This window comes from Xylaria bambusicola, assembly GCF_022495145.1.
Source record: "Xylaria bambusicola strain CBS 139988 unplaced genomic scaffold F5B22scaffold_11, whole genome shotgun sequence".
NCBI lineage: Eukaryota > Fungi > Ascomycota > Sordariomycetes > Xylariales > Xylariaceae > Xylaria > Xylaria bambusicola.
The window spans coordinates 596985-610841 of record NW_025953564.1 but is presented as its reverse complement, the minus strand read 5'-3'; the positions used below and the strand labels follow the sequence as shown (position 1 = coordinate 610841).

The 13857-nt window shown below is 49.9% G+C and overlaps 3 protein-coding genes across 3 annotated transcripts; 2 read left to right on the top strand and 1 right to left on the bottom strand.

Moving 5' to 3' along the window:
- Positions 1-832: 832 nt before the first annotated feature.
- Positions 833-1762, top strand: F5B22DRAFT_635075 (SAC3/GANP/Nin1/mts3/eIF-3 p25 family-domain-containing protein; the record flags this gene model as incomplete). The annotated part of the gene is made up of 2 exons (XM_047977090.1): positions 833-1381; positions 1490-1762. The coding sequence occupies 2 exons, from the start codon at positions 833-835 to the stop codon at positions 1760-1762; spliced, it is 822 nt and encodes a 273-aa protein (XP_047832880.1).
- A 613-nt stretch (positions 1763-2375) lies between these two features.
- On the bottom strand, positions 2376-7058 carry F5B22DRAFT_598640 (Coatomer, alpha subunit). Its single transcript, XM_047974391.1, has 6 exons — positions 6637-7058; positions 6505-6554; positions 6124-6443; positions 4175-6073; positions 3002-4125; positions 2376-2938 (listed from the first exon to the last, which is right to left on the bottom strand). The coding sequence occupies exons 1-6, from the start codon at positions 6664-6666 to the stop codon at positions 2696-2698; spliced, it is 3666 nt and encodes a 1221-aa protein (XP_047832879.1). The 5' UTR covers positions 6667-7058; the 3' UTR covers positions 2376-2695.
- Positions 7059-7926: 868 nt separating this feature from the next.
- On the top strand, positions 7927-12962 carry F5B22DRAFT_598638 (UDP-glucose:glycoprotein glucosyltransferase). The gene is made up of 4 exons (XM_047974390.1): positions 7927-8403; positions 8466-8816; positions 8867-9701; positions 9760-12962. The coding sequence occupies exons 1-4, from the start codon at positions 8255-8257 to the stop codon at positions 12889-12891; spliced, it is 4467 nt and encodes a 1488-aa protein (XP_047832878.1). The 5' UTR covers positions 7927-8254; the 3' UTR covers positions 12892-12962.
- The last annotated feature ends 895 nt before the right edge of the window (positions 12963-13857 follow it).

Genomic DNA, 13857 nt, shown 5'->3' with positions numbered 1-13857 from the left:
ATCCCGTGGGCAGAGCTTGCTTACATCTATCGACTGATATTCTCAAGCCTGTTTCTCCTATCTAGTTCGCATTTCCTCAAATTATTCGTTTCCTAGCTGGAAATACTAGGTTGACACGGCGAACCCTAGAACAAGGTACACGTGGGATGATGGGCCGTAGTCGTGTGAACGTTTCTGTGGTCATGGTGTGAGATGGATAGATAGCACGTGTATACTTTAGTTGAGCATGCGGGAGGAAGAGTAGAATAAAACAAGCGAGAAAGATACCGGATAATGTAGGATGGAACCTCGAGCTTGATCATGACCAAGTGTTCCTTTCGGCAAAACATCAGATTGTAGATATCTACACATTTACATTGTGATAGGTAGGATGAGTACAGCCAGTACGACCATGGAAGCTGTGGCGGTGCCAGGCACAGGCAGAGGCGGGACGAGGATGGGGAGCTCAGACCACGGCGGCCACCAGAAGAAGTCGCCGGTGCCGGGCGGGTCTCCCCGGCCAAGCGCCAAGAAGCTCCAGCTGTTCTCCTGCGTCAGCCTTTCAGCCTGCTTGCCGTGTATTCGTCTATCTAGACGAGGAAGAAGAAGAAGAAGATCCATCATACCTGTGACGGAACCGATTGTGTTGGATCAACCGCCATCATCACAATTCCCCTCCAATTCCTACCCCAAGCCGCATTCTCCAGGGACCCCAGTTGCCGAAATACAGAAAGACTACACCTGTATAGCAGCCACAAGCCTCTCCACCCCTGTCTCATCTGATCCGAGCTCGTCATCGTCATCATCTCAGTCCGAACCACTTCCAAACCCACCACCAATATCCGCCATCACCATGGCCGAGCGTGCCCTGCAGCAGATCATCTCGCAGCTCAAATCGCACCCCAACGCGCCCTACAATGAAGCCTCCAAGCTGCTGTCGAAAGGCAAGCTCGCCCTCCTCCAGCTGAAAGCCGTGTCGCCCTCGCCCTCGACCCCATCCTCACACCTCGCTCTCGCGCGGGACCTCTACGAGGCTGGCGCCCTGTTCAGCATCCGGGCCAAGAACGCCGAGGCCTTCACGCGCTACGTCTCGCAGCTGCAGCCCTTCTACGAACTCGCCGACGACTCCGAGAGCGGCGGCAGCAGCGGCGGCGAGAACAGGAACAAGGTGACGGGTCTGTATCTCCTCCTCCTGCTCACGCAGGGCCGGTACGCCGAGTTCCATTCGGAGCTCGAGGCTCTGGGCACGCGTGCCCGCGGGAACGAGGAGATCGAGCGCGACCGTTATCTCGGGTATCCGATCAAGCTCGAGAGGTGGTTGATGGAGGGCAGCTACGATCGCGTGTGGAAGGCCACGAAGAGCCGGGAGGTGCCCAGCGAGGAGTACGGTGTATTTTCCGAGGTGAGTATTGTCCTATGATCCGCGCCCTCCGCTTGCGTTCACTGCTCCATGTCTCCCTCCCCACCTTGGCTCTCTCGACGCATCAACTAATCTCAACCCACTCTACAGATTCTCACCTCCCAGATCCGATCCGAGATTGCCTCCAGCAGCGAGCGCGCATACCCCTCGCTACCACTAAGCAGCACCAAGTCCCTGCTCTTCCTCGAGTCCGAAGGCGCGGTCGTCGAATTCGCCCGTCATCGAGGCTGGATCATCCGCGACGGCCAGATCTACTTCCCCGCCGCCGAGGGTGCCGAAGACGGCGCCGACGACAAGGAGATCAGCCAGATGGTGATTGAGAACACGCTCGGATACGCAAGGGAACTCGAGACCATCGTCTAAATCTCGCCATCTCAAGGATCCCTACTACGCCTCGACACCGCTGGGCACAACCCATCAACGTGGAAAGTATTCTCCCACAGCCCCCCACTTCAGCCCACACTGCGAAGGGATGCGTGGATAAGCAGTAATCACTCGTGAGCTTAATAGGAGGATACCAGGGCGAAAGGCAAGGATAGATAGCCGGGACACACAGCGGGCACGAATAGAGGCAATTCGCAGGCCTGATGAATGTCCAATCTCATGCACGCATTCCATCGAGTTCATTGATGCAACGATGCTTGCTCGCGGGCCGATACGCAATTGCCGTTCCCCGAGTCTCCGTAACGGCTCATAGTATTTATTTTAGAGGATAGAGTAAAATCCGCGAAATTCACTTAATCAATTCCTCCTCCGTTCGGTCTCTGCTCTAATGCTATGTACCGCTCTAGATCAAGTAACGAGCAACACGATGTGACACGCTTACTTGTTTTCCCTACCGTCCTGATTTACTGGGTTACCAACAGATTGTGACATGGCGAATAGATGGTAATAGAAGAGAGTAGTTTTCAACTATTTCTTACACAGACGTACCATACGCACTGACTGGATTATGCTTCACCAATTGAGCACTGTGTAGGAGATGAAGTCTCAAACATTATGGCTATCCATTAAAGTGTCTCCCCCTACTTCGTACAACAGCAGCACGGGCCAGAAGCTATCTACTTAACTATGCTTGTGCTCATCTCTTTGTAGATCATAGTAAACATCAAAGTAGTTTGTAGCGCTTTTCACATTGGGTGATTTTACGTCAAGACAGGTTCTAGACTCCAGGGTGCCCAGGTCTCCTTTTTCTCCCTTTCTCGGATTCTAAACTTTTTGCTGACCAACATAACCGCCTGACTAGTTATCACGCCAAGCTCCGCTCACTGTCTCCCAATCAAAGGGAAGCTTTATTTACGAATATAACCTCAGACCGCTACCGCGTTTACCAATCTCACATACCCGGCACACAACACATCGACTGCCCTTATATTTAGAGTGGTACTTGGCACCGCAGAACGTACACTCTTCGTACGACGTGCCGCTGTAGATGGGAGTATGACTAGCTGCGCAAATATCGAATTCAGCGAACTGATCATACTCAATCTCAACAGCATCATGTGGGTTGCGTTCGCATTGCGCTTTCATTTTCTTGGCCTGCGAGTAAAGTTATTTTAATTGGTGGAACAAAATAGGATGCTAGGATTGGTTTTTACTTACGCTTTCTAAAATCCTGGCAGCGCCGCCATTCGCAAGTATACGGTTGGCGAAACTCAAAGCTGAGCTTAAGTTCTTGCTCCTGAATGCCAGATTCATAGCATTCAGAAGGGCCAGCTGACGATGGGGAACCTCGATCTTGGGAATGGTGAAGTACGCTGATAGTTCTAGGCTCCGCTTGAGCAAGTCGGGGTTACCATTCACAGCCTCAGGTGAGCCGAGGGCTCTTCGGGCTAGCTCGATCGACATAGCAACTGTATACTCGCTAGCCGAGGTAATCAACTTCTTAGCTTCAGCAACTTCGCTTTCGCTTGATACAGCATTGACCAAGATTGCATGTAGGATACCTTGGAAGATCTTCACACCTTCCTCGAGCTTATTTGAACGCATTGAGTCATAACCTTTTTGAAGATCATTGGATGCAAGATGTTCAAGGTCTCGAGGGATAATGGGCAGAACCTTCCTAGGATCAGTTTCATCCAACGTCCGACGCACATAATTGATCAGCGGCGGCAGACCTGCAGAGGCAGGGATATATGTCTTTGTTGCTGAGTATATCTCCATGAACCGAGGCTTAAGGGGTTCAAAGTCGACCGCGCCAACTTGTCGATTAAGTAGGTTCATGGCAGACTCAAACAATCCAGCTGCAACGTGATCTGCTGCTATGGGAGAATTTCGAGCCCATAAATCAGCCTCGCTGCTGCCAGCCCCGCTAGTGTCAGTGCTCTCGACATTGACAAAGTCGTTATCTGCTTCTGGAACAATGTCGTCACCCATGTCCCAACCAGCGGCGTCCTCGTCATCATCCACTTCCATTGCCCCGTTATTCTTGGCAGCAACATCATCTTCGGGCAAGTCTCCCTCATCAAGGCCGTTAGTAGCAGCCGGTTCGTCCTCTAGACTCATGCCTTCTAATTGGCCAGCAAGAGCTTTCTCGAAGAACGATTGTGATGCAGCCTTGGTAGGCCAATTCGCCTTGAATGTGGGTACTATCGGCTTTGGCGTTGTTAATGATTCACCGAACTTTGGCAAAGTAAGTTGATCTTCCGTGACACCTGTCGCTTCTAATATGGACTGGCATTCATCCTCAAGGCCATGTGCCTTAGCAGTCATATATGCAAGCGGATCTGGTACCATATTAGTGCTATCCCACTCATCAATGAAGGATATACTCACATAGATCAACCTCTTTGAACATTTGGATCCTATCCTCAACCTCACTTAAATAGAGAGCGTTCTGGAACCGGGCAGTAAAATCACCCCGATGCTCAGCGATCTTCGCCATCCTCGCTAATTTGGAGTGGTCACCTGTCGATAAGTACAAGAATGAGAGTTTGTCGAACTGCTTCAGTTTCTGGTACGCCATCTCGACAACTTGATGGTTGCCATGTGCCAAAGCCTCAGTTCCCAGCCTAACCCACAGCTTGGGCCGATCAAGTTCCTTGGCCATTTCCACTGCAACATCTAGGTTTCCACATTCTATGGCAAGCTCAAATCGCGTCGACGGGTCTTGAACGAATTGCAAAGCAATCTCGGGGTAGCCCTTCTTCTGCAGGTACGAAATAATGGATTGACCCACAAGACTCGATGTGCGGATAATGTGCAACATTTCTTCATAGTTTCTCTTGACTAAAGATAGCTTGAATCGGTACTCGGTGGGGTCGATGTGAAGAACTTTAGGTTTGGCAGATCGATCAAGACAGTATACGTTCCTTCCCTTTACCTTGACAAGGTACACAGTTTGATCGAGCGTCCTGACAATACCGTTATCGCCATTCATCAATGTGTATTTGATGTGGTTCAGTGTAGAGTATAAAAGGACACCGGCATCATCCCAAGTAGCGCTCTTGATGCGAATGGTTTCGTGCAGTGTGCTAACTTGCTCAAGAGTCTTGGTAACGATCGTAACGTTGTGCTTACTTAATAAAGCTGCGTGAAGGCCGTCGTTGGACCAGACTACATATTTGATACCGGTAACAGCAAGCTCAGCGACGCTCTTCTTTTGCTGAATGTCGTATAGATGGACAGCAGTAGGTGTTATTATAAGAAGATTTCCCGTGCCACCAAAGTAAATGTCAGTCGTTCCCACCGGTGGCTTGAAAGACCGTGCAGTATTATTAGATAGATCTTTGATATCAACTGTTTGGGTGGCAGTGTTAAGAACGGCGAATCTGTTTCGAGCGACGAAAATGGCAGAGTTTCCCTGTCCCCGCTTAGAATCCGTCGCATCCAAGGCTCCAGACCCATCCCGAGGAAGGTTGATCAGCTCATACGAGCCACCTTCCGCTGGGGATGTGACGAGAACTGAGCGTTCCGCCGGGTTATAGGATAGTGTCCGAGGAGGAACCCAGGCACTGCCTAGACGCTTAAGGGAAACCAAGGTCGGGCTCTCTACATTCTTTTGGAAGTCATAGGAACGGACATGTTTCTCCTTTGTGATGAAGAAGAGGGTGTTTTGGTGGACCGTGGAAGCAGGGCGCTCTCTTTCTAACTTGAAGACCATAACACCGTTGTCATGTCCAGCAGCGAAGAGATTGATCTCGGGATGGGCTGCGATGACCCAGAACCGGTCGTTTTCCCGTTTAAAAGACTGCACGGCGGTGCGTTTTTGAGAATCCCACACGCGAATAGTCTTGTCTTCACCACAAGACAGGATCAGGTCCTGATGTGGATGAAACAAGCATCCTGAAGCATTCTGGAAATGACCACGGCACGTATCAACTTCCCAAGCTTTCGTTTCGCTGAAACGCCACAGCTTCACAAGGCGGTCGTCACCTGCGGAGACAATATGGGGGGCGGTGGGGTGGAAAGCAACCCAATTGACACCTCGGTCGTGTCCCTCGAGAACAAATTTGACCATCGCGTCGGTATTACCAAACATGTCGGTTTGCTGTGCGTTCGATCGAGCAACCTGGTCTTCGAACGACATGGAAGTGGGAGCTGAATGCTTCTTGCGCAGGCCAGAGATATCCCATACACGAACGGACTGGTCAAGGGAAGCTGAGACGACGAGGTCGTCTTTGGGGTGGAACTGCGCACACATGACATAGTGGTTGTGGCCGGTCATGGTACAAACTCAAGCATGCGTCAGCACCAATTAGTTGCAAATGGGCGAAGAAACCTACTGAGCGAGCGGTTCTGCCAGTTCCATATCCGGATAGTCTGGTCATCCGAAGACGAAATAATCCACGGGAGTTCGTGGTGGAAAAAGACAGTGCGGACGTAATCAAGATGACCGTTCAGGGTGAACAGACACCGCCTTGTCTGATAGGACCAGACCTTGATCTTATAATCGTCGCCGCCCGAGACGAAGAGGGGCTGGGTCTTGTGGAAGTCGATACCCCTGACAGGGCCGTCATGTTCTTCGAACCTATCTATCAAAGTGCCCATACGATAGTCCCAAAGTTGAATGGTCGACGAGTGGAGAGATACGAGGATCCATGGTCTAATGCTCAACAGTTAGCTTCGGTCTTCTGAGGAACCAGACTGCACAAGGAAATCGGTACCTTTTCGGGTGGAAGGCGATGCCCTTCGCCCTTGAGGACTTGGACTCAAACTACGAACATGGGGTATCAGCAAGAGCTCCAAAGACATGCGATCGCCGTGTGATACGCCAATGGGCGAAGGCAATTGCGCACCTTTGTCAACATTCCCGAGGAGGCCTGCATGGTGGGCGGTGATGGGAGGCGCAGGGTGCCCCTAGGTTTGGGTCATGAACTTGTTGGTATTGTCGTTCGCGATTGAGACCAGCTGTTCGAATCGACACTACTGGCGGAAGTGACGAGAAGAGAGGAGGGGGAGAGGGAGAGAACAGAAGAGTGATGATTAGATTAGGCCGCCCGACCGACGAGGAGAGCTGAGGAGAGAGAAGCTCGGTAAGGTGAGGCGACGATGTGGTTGGAGTTGGTAGGTGGTGGGCGGGTGGCAGGCGGTATGCCGTTGACGACACACACACTAGTCTGGGTCAATGGATTGATGCTGTCCTTTCCAGGCTGTTATCTAATATTCCTAGTGCCTGGCGGGCTGGGCTGGCAAGCTGGCAATCGGCGCAAAGTGGCACCAAGACCCCCCCCAAAAAGTGATGGCAGTGGGTTTAATTCGAGGCTGTGGGGTTTAAGCTAGTATGTCCTCGCTGCCGAGGTGCGAGCAGCCGATGTCAGCTGGCTCACCGCCCTAGGTGCCTACATGTACCTAAGACTGACCATATCTCCCTATAAACGGCTGGTTTCATTTGATTGGTTGAGCTTCAGGTGATTAAGCTTCAAGTTCTTGTGACTCGTTCAAATATTTGATAGACAAGTATTTCTTGATTTCTTGCTCAAGTACGCACCGACATATGTAGCTTTCTAACTACAAGAGGATACATGTTCAACATCTCTATGGCGCTGGCTTTCCGTGTGCAACCATTACTTCGTTGAATTGGGAGAGCATACAGTCCATGGCATCCAGCAGATTCCAGCTTGAATCCTGTCCATGTTCAGATACCTCCAATTACCCATAGCTTCCAAGGTTGGCAGTGAACTTCGAATCGAATCACCAACACTATCGTCACATATAGTACCTGTCATCACTCCAAAGTTGATGCCTATAGCCTGCCAAAAGATATCATACTAAGCTTCTGTACCTGTCTAGACCGTCTGCGTAAATGACATATATATCTACCTGTATCTCTGTCCCGAAGCTCTGCAAGTATCTCATTAGTAGTAAGTACCTACCCGTGTGTAGGTTAGGTACATATGTAGTTCTTCACTGCTGGCGGGGCTCTTCTCCAACCTGACATTGGAGATGGCTTATTGGCATGGAGGGATGGAGGGGTTTCGTTAGGCGTCCTGATTGGTCACTATTCAACGTACCTGCTTGTCGCTAGCATCAAAAAGTCCAAGTGTCCTTCTACAGTATCTCGACGCCCATGTTACCAGTACAGACCAGTACATGCATGCATGTACCGACACAATCCCAAACAGCTTGCCGGCGCATCAGAGAAAAGCCAGCTTGCATCGGTGTGTTTCTGGAAGAGGCCACCTTGCACCGCCCAGAAACATCCAACTACCACTTACTTACATGACCATCTGCTAGCAAGGCAGCCTGAGAACGCCAATTGCAGATGGCACCAATGTTTTGTCAAGTTTGAGCCATTGAGGGAGTGATTGATATACTGGGTGCTTCCCGGTCCAGCTCCGAGCTGCTTGCCCCTCGGCTTCTAGTGACGTCCTGCGAGTTCAGATCACATTGTTCATCTTGTTGCCACCAGCAATCATGATACGGCTTCTAAGTCTGCCAGGCGGTCTAGCTGCTACGCTGCTAGCCGCTGTGTGTCTTGGCCCTAACTATGTGACCGCCAGCCATCCAGTGCATGTAGCAATGAAGGCTGCTTTTCCAGCTCCTCCATATCTTGTCGAGCTCCTGTAAGCTTCCTGGCCCCCTTACTTTCCGTAGTGTGTGAGCCAGGCTGATGAGTGGACCATAGAGAAACAGCTGCTGGAGAAAATGCCACTTCCTATTTCCCTTTACTTGATCGCATTGCCGAAGGAGCCTTTCGCGACGCCATTAGCGACAGAGCCTTGTACGAAAGATTTCTCGAAATCCTGCACCAGGACGGCCATTTCGCAACGCCCGAGTCGCTGTCTACCTTTAAGCTAGCTCTTTCCCTAAGAACCGCGGCGCCTAGGATAGAGGCACACTACCAATACTATGATACTGCCGTGACACCGTCGTTGGGGGAGGCTCAAGATAATTGCGACCAATGGGTCCTCCTAGACAGAAAGCAGTATTGCTCAGATTCGCTTTCCAAACCAGATGGCTCGGTGCCGGGAGAATCGTACGTATATATCTAGAGACAATCAAGCTACATCTACTAATTAAAACAAGACAAATCCGTGTACTCCCCTTTGATAGGGCCCTGGGTAACGGCGCCGAAGCCATTCTCTATGCTGATATCACAAAACCCGAGTTTGGCCCTTTCCACAAAACACTTACAGATATGGCCCGTAAAGGCGATATATCTTACCGCTTGAGATATCGCATAAGTCAGCGCGGCGAGCGAGAGGCCTTGCCTGTCAGTGGCTATGGAGTGGAACTCCAGCTCAAGCGGACCGATTATATTGTGATTGATGATCGTGAGGCCCACGATTCTACTCTCGACAAGCCTAAGAAAACAGCATCTACTGAGGTCGTTTTGGATGGTGAGGAGGAAATGAGTGACCTCAAGCCGCTAGCTGCCAGTGAATTGGCTGGCCTTGGCTTGAAGACTGGCTCTTTTATCATGGAGAGCGAGGACCCGTTCCAAACTTTAATCAAACTGACCCAGGACTTCCCTCGGTTTTCCACATCGGTGGCAGCTCGGAATGCTTCGAATGCGTTCATCACCGAACATCGTCAAAACCGAGAAGTAGCAGCACCTGCTGGGGCAAACGCTCTATGGCTAAATGGTGTGCAATTGTCTGAACGTCAAATCGATCCATATACACTTATTAGCAGTATTCGCCGAGAAAGAGCTTTCATCAAAGGGGCGACGGATCTCGGTCTTACTGCAAAGCAAGCTATTTCCCTCCTCGGCAATCAGGAGGTAACCATGGCCAAGAGCGAGGACGAAGGTCCACGGTTTGACTGGAGAGATGATCTGGAAGATGGGCGTGTGATTATTTGGCTCAATGACATCGAGAAGGACAAGCGCTATGCTAGTTTCTCCCCGAACCTCTCGACGGTATGTTGTCTTTTGAAGTTCTTTTCCATGATGGTGAATAGCTAACGCCTTAGCACAGCTCATGCAAATGTCCTATATGAGCCAAATGCCACAGATTCGCAAGGACATATTTAACCTTGTTGTTCCAGTTGACCTTAGCAGTGCAGAAGATGTCAAACTGGTTGTGCAAAGGCTGCAGGCTCTTGTAAAGCGCGCCCTTCCTATACGGTTCGGTTTAGTGCCGCTGTCTCCGACTAAGGAGGCCGAAGAACGAGCCAAACTCGTCTATTATTTGACACAGAACTATGGGTTACCTAGCGTGATGTCTTTCCTGGAACCATTTATGATAGAAGACCAAGCAACACAATCCGATCAGGGAAGCTTTGATAAAGCCATTAAAAGTCACAAACTGAGGACAGATGCAGATGAGCTCTCCTTTGGCGACATTTTCACTTCACAAGATTATGAAACCCAGTTGCAGCTCGCAAAGCATTGGGTTGAAAGGCTTCAAGCACATGCTAGTATACCTCCTGTATTCTTCAATGGCTATGCTATTCCCCGAGAAGATAACTGGCTTCAGCTCATGAGCATGAGACTTTCGACCGACTTGCAACAAGTTCAAGCAGGTGTGTTCATGGGAACTGTTACAGATGACATGTGGATACCCAGTTTGTTCCTGGAAAATGCGCTTGCACGTCGAAACCCCTATACCTTCCCTGACGATGATAACCCTCTCAAAGTCTTAAACATCCATAAGCTGTATTCCGAGCATGATGATTTGCTTGGGAAAGTCCCTGTCATCGAGGCAGATGCTGATGCGAATAGAGAACAGTGGGCTGTTCTCACCTTAATCGCCGATCTCAGCACCTCACCAGGCCTTCAACTCCTTCATTCTATTCTGGCATTCCGTCGGGGGAATCCAGGTGTCCGCGTGGACATCGTGCATAATCCTATGTCAACATCAAACGCTTATAAAATCAACTCTCTCTTGGTCGAGAGTGCAGACAAGCTTTTGGACGTTGAGAATATTGAAACTTTGGAAGCCCTTGTATCTGGAGATGCTGACAAGCAAGACAATGGATACGGGCAGGCTTTGGCACGGTTCCTTGCATATTCCGGACTGGCACCAGGAGAAAAAGCACTCCTTCTTAATGGTCGAATCGTTGGCCCTATCAATGCTGATTTTTCCTTCCAAAAGGACGATGTAGAGCAGCTATTTCAGTTTGAGCAGTCGAAGAGAATCCTTCCTGTGTACCAAGCTGCTGAAAATTTAGGTCTTGCAGAAAAGGTCTCTGGTCCAATCGCTTCTGCCAAGCTTACATCCATCACCGCACTATCAACAATCTCCGACTTACCTGAAGGCATTTTCGATTCCACCTCGATCGTCCGAACGGCAGTTTTTGATCTATGGAGCTCCTCGCACACTGCTATTGATATCGGCGACGCCGAAACCGCCGACGTCCATTTCGTTGCTCTCCTCAACCCTACCAGCGAAATAGGGCAAAGATGGGCACCAATTCTGAAGGTGCTTTCGGAGTTAGATGGTGTCTTCGTACGTATCTTTTTGAACCCGAATGAGAGGCTAGAAGAATTGCCGATCAAGAGATTCTACCGATATGTTCTTCAATCAGAACCCTCATTCGACGACCATGGAGTCCTTCTTTCGCCGGGCGCTACATTCAAAGGTTTACCGTCCGAGGCCTTACTCAATCTGGGAATGGATATCCCGCCAGCGTGGCTAGTTGCTGCAAAGGATTCTGTTCATGATCTAGACAACTTAAAATTAAGCTCTATCAAGTCTGATGTAGAAGCGATCTATGAATTGGAAAATATTCTTATTGAGGGACACTCGCGGCAACTTCCTGGAGGCAGCCCGCCACGAGGTGTACAGCTACTGCTAGGCACTGAGCGCGACCCGCACTTTGCTGACACGATCATCATGGCAAACATAGGCTATTTCCAGTTCAAGGCTAACCCAGGATACTACAACATCCGTCTACAGGAGGGAAAGAGCTCTGATATCTTTGATATCATCAGTGTCGGCGCCAAGGGTTACGAGGCTGTGCCGGGTGATGAGGGGACTGAAGTTGCGCTTATGGATTTCCGAGGTACAACCCTATACCCTCGGCTCCGGCGTAAGGAAGGAATGGAAACTGCGGATGTGCTGGAGGATTCCAATTCAGAGGGCGCCGGTGACCTTCTCTCTCGCGGTATCAAATTTGCCGAGGGGATTTTAGGAGGCTCAAAGTCTAGATCTAAGTCACTTTCAGACGAGATTCATGCAGAGATTAACATATTCTCTGTAGCAAGCGGTCATCTCTACGAACGTATGCTTAACATTATGATGGTTTCGGTCATGAAAAACACGAAACACACCGTTAAGTTTTGGTTCATCGAACAATTTCTTTCGCCATCTTTCAAGGAGTTCATACCGCACCTAGCCAAGGAGTATGGGTTCAAATACGAAATGGTTACATACAAGTGGCCTCACTGGCTACGTTCCCAGAAAGAGAAACAGCGCGAAATTTGGGGCTATAAGATCCTCTTCCTCGATGTCTTGTTTCCCCTTTCTCTCGACAAAGTCATTTTTGTCGACGCAGACCAGATCGTCCGTACTGATATGATAGACCTCATCAATCACGATTTAGATGGCGCACCCTACGGCTTCACACCTATGTGCGATTCTCGCACCGAGATGGAAGGTTTCCGTTTCTGGAAGCAGGGCTACTGGAAGAACTATCTCCGCGGTTCACCATACCATATATCTGCTCTATACGTCGTAGACCTTCGTCGTTTCAGGCAGCTTGCTGCTGGCGACCGCCTCAGACAACAATACCACCAGCTCAGCGCAGATCCAAACAGCTTGTCAAACCTGGACCAGGATCTGCCAAACCATATGCAATTCGTAATTCCGATACACAGCCTGCCACAGGAGTGGCTGTGGTGCGAGACGTGGTGCAGTGATGAGAGTCAAAAGGAGGCGAGAACAATTGATCTCTGTAACAACCCACAGACTAAAGAACCAAAGCTGGATCGTGCGCGGAGACAGGTTCCGGAATGGACAGTCTATGATGAAGAGATTGCAGCACTCGATAGGCGGCGGAAGGGTCTAGACGGCTCACAGAAGATCCCTGGTGCTGATGAACTGAATACTAAGAGTAGGCGACTTGAAGACGAGAGTGCAAAGACCAGGACGAAAGACGAGCTATAGATAGTATGTGTTCAGCATACAGGTTCATAGATGATATATAGAACGAGTGAATAGAAATTGCTGGTGCTACATTGTCTCATGTCTGACGTGATCCTATCATACTTAATCTGATGTACTGAGGTCAAGGTCGTACATGTCCATCGCTCTTAGTATTGGCCTACCGGGCCAACCAAGCCTGATGTATATTTGCGACCCAAACCTGTGTAGGCGTTGTTGAACGTAGGTGGGGCTGCATAATTACCGTTAGACTGTTCGGACGTCTAACGGCGTGGTTTTTGACATTCGAGAGATACTGAATGCTTCACTCTTGTCTTGAGTCGAGACAGTCTACGTTCTAACGTTGTCACACGTCGACTGAAGGTTGTACTCTGAGCTGATAGCAGGGGGGAATAAGTGTGATTAATTCGCTAATGCACGCTAAGGAATCAATAAGTTCAGCTCAACAACGTATGCAAAAATTTTCCAACTACTCCGTACCGACCCTCATGATTCCGTACGAATCGAAACAACAAGAATCCACTCCGATCAAATATGCCAAGGCGTCGCCTCAAACTCCCAAGCCGTAGCCATATCAGCGCTTTCCACCAAGAGAAACTCAGTGACATTTCCAGTTTTGACGAATCCGATCATCCTCTCTGCCCCGTTGATATTGACGTTTAGGGTAAACCCTCGCGGCTGCCGCGGTTGTACTTGGAACGTTCACACGATGACCCGGAAATCGAGAAATGCAACATTCATGGTCATATACAGCCCGCTCATGCCGTTGTGGAACATCAGTTTCCCATTGGGGTGTTGCAGGCACATCTAAAGAAACCCGCCTATGTGCCATGGGATCTGCTCAACAGTGAGGTAGCCGGCGATAAACGTCAAGACCTCGCCTGAGTCGATGCTTCGAATTATGTATGGTCTGTTCGGCTGGGGAGTTCTGGTCCCGCCGATGTCGATAATATTTGTTATTGGTGCGGG

What these genes read in the sequence shown, in the direction of transcription:
- F5B22DRAFT_598640 (XM_047974391.1), bottom strand. Translation starts at nt 6,666, where the DNA reads ATGCAGGCCTCCTCGGGAATGTTGACAAAG. An exon ending in CTGGCAGAACCGCTCGCTCA is followed by an intron (nt 6,074 to 6,123) that starts GTAGGTTTCTTC and finishes CGCATGCTTGAG; the next exon opens with TTTGTACCATGACCGGCCAC. An exon ending in GTTCAAAGAGGTTGATCTAT is followed by an intron (nt 4,126 to 4,174) that starts GTGAGTATATCC and finishes ATATGGTACCAG; the next exon opens with ATCCGCTTGCATATATGACT.
- F5B22DRAFT_598638 (XM_047974390.1), top strand. Translation starts at nt 8,255, where the DNA reads ATGATACGGCTTCTAAGTCTGCCAGGCGGTCTAGCTGCTACGCTGCTA. An exon ending in GGCTCGGTGCCGGGAGAATC is followed by an intron (nt 8,817 to 8,866) that starts GTACGTATATAT and finishes AATTAAAACAAG; the next exon opens with ACAAATCCGTGTACTCCCCT. An exon ending in TCTCCCCGAACCTCTCGACG is followed by an intron (nt 9,702 to 9,759) that starts GTATGTTGTCTT and finishes GCCTTAGCACAG; the next exon opens with CTCATGCAAATGTCCTATAT.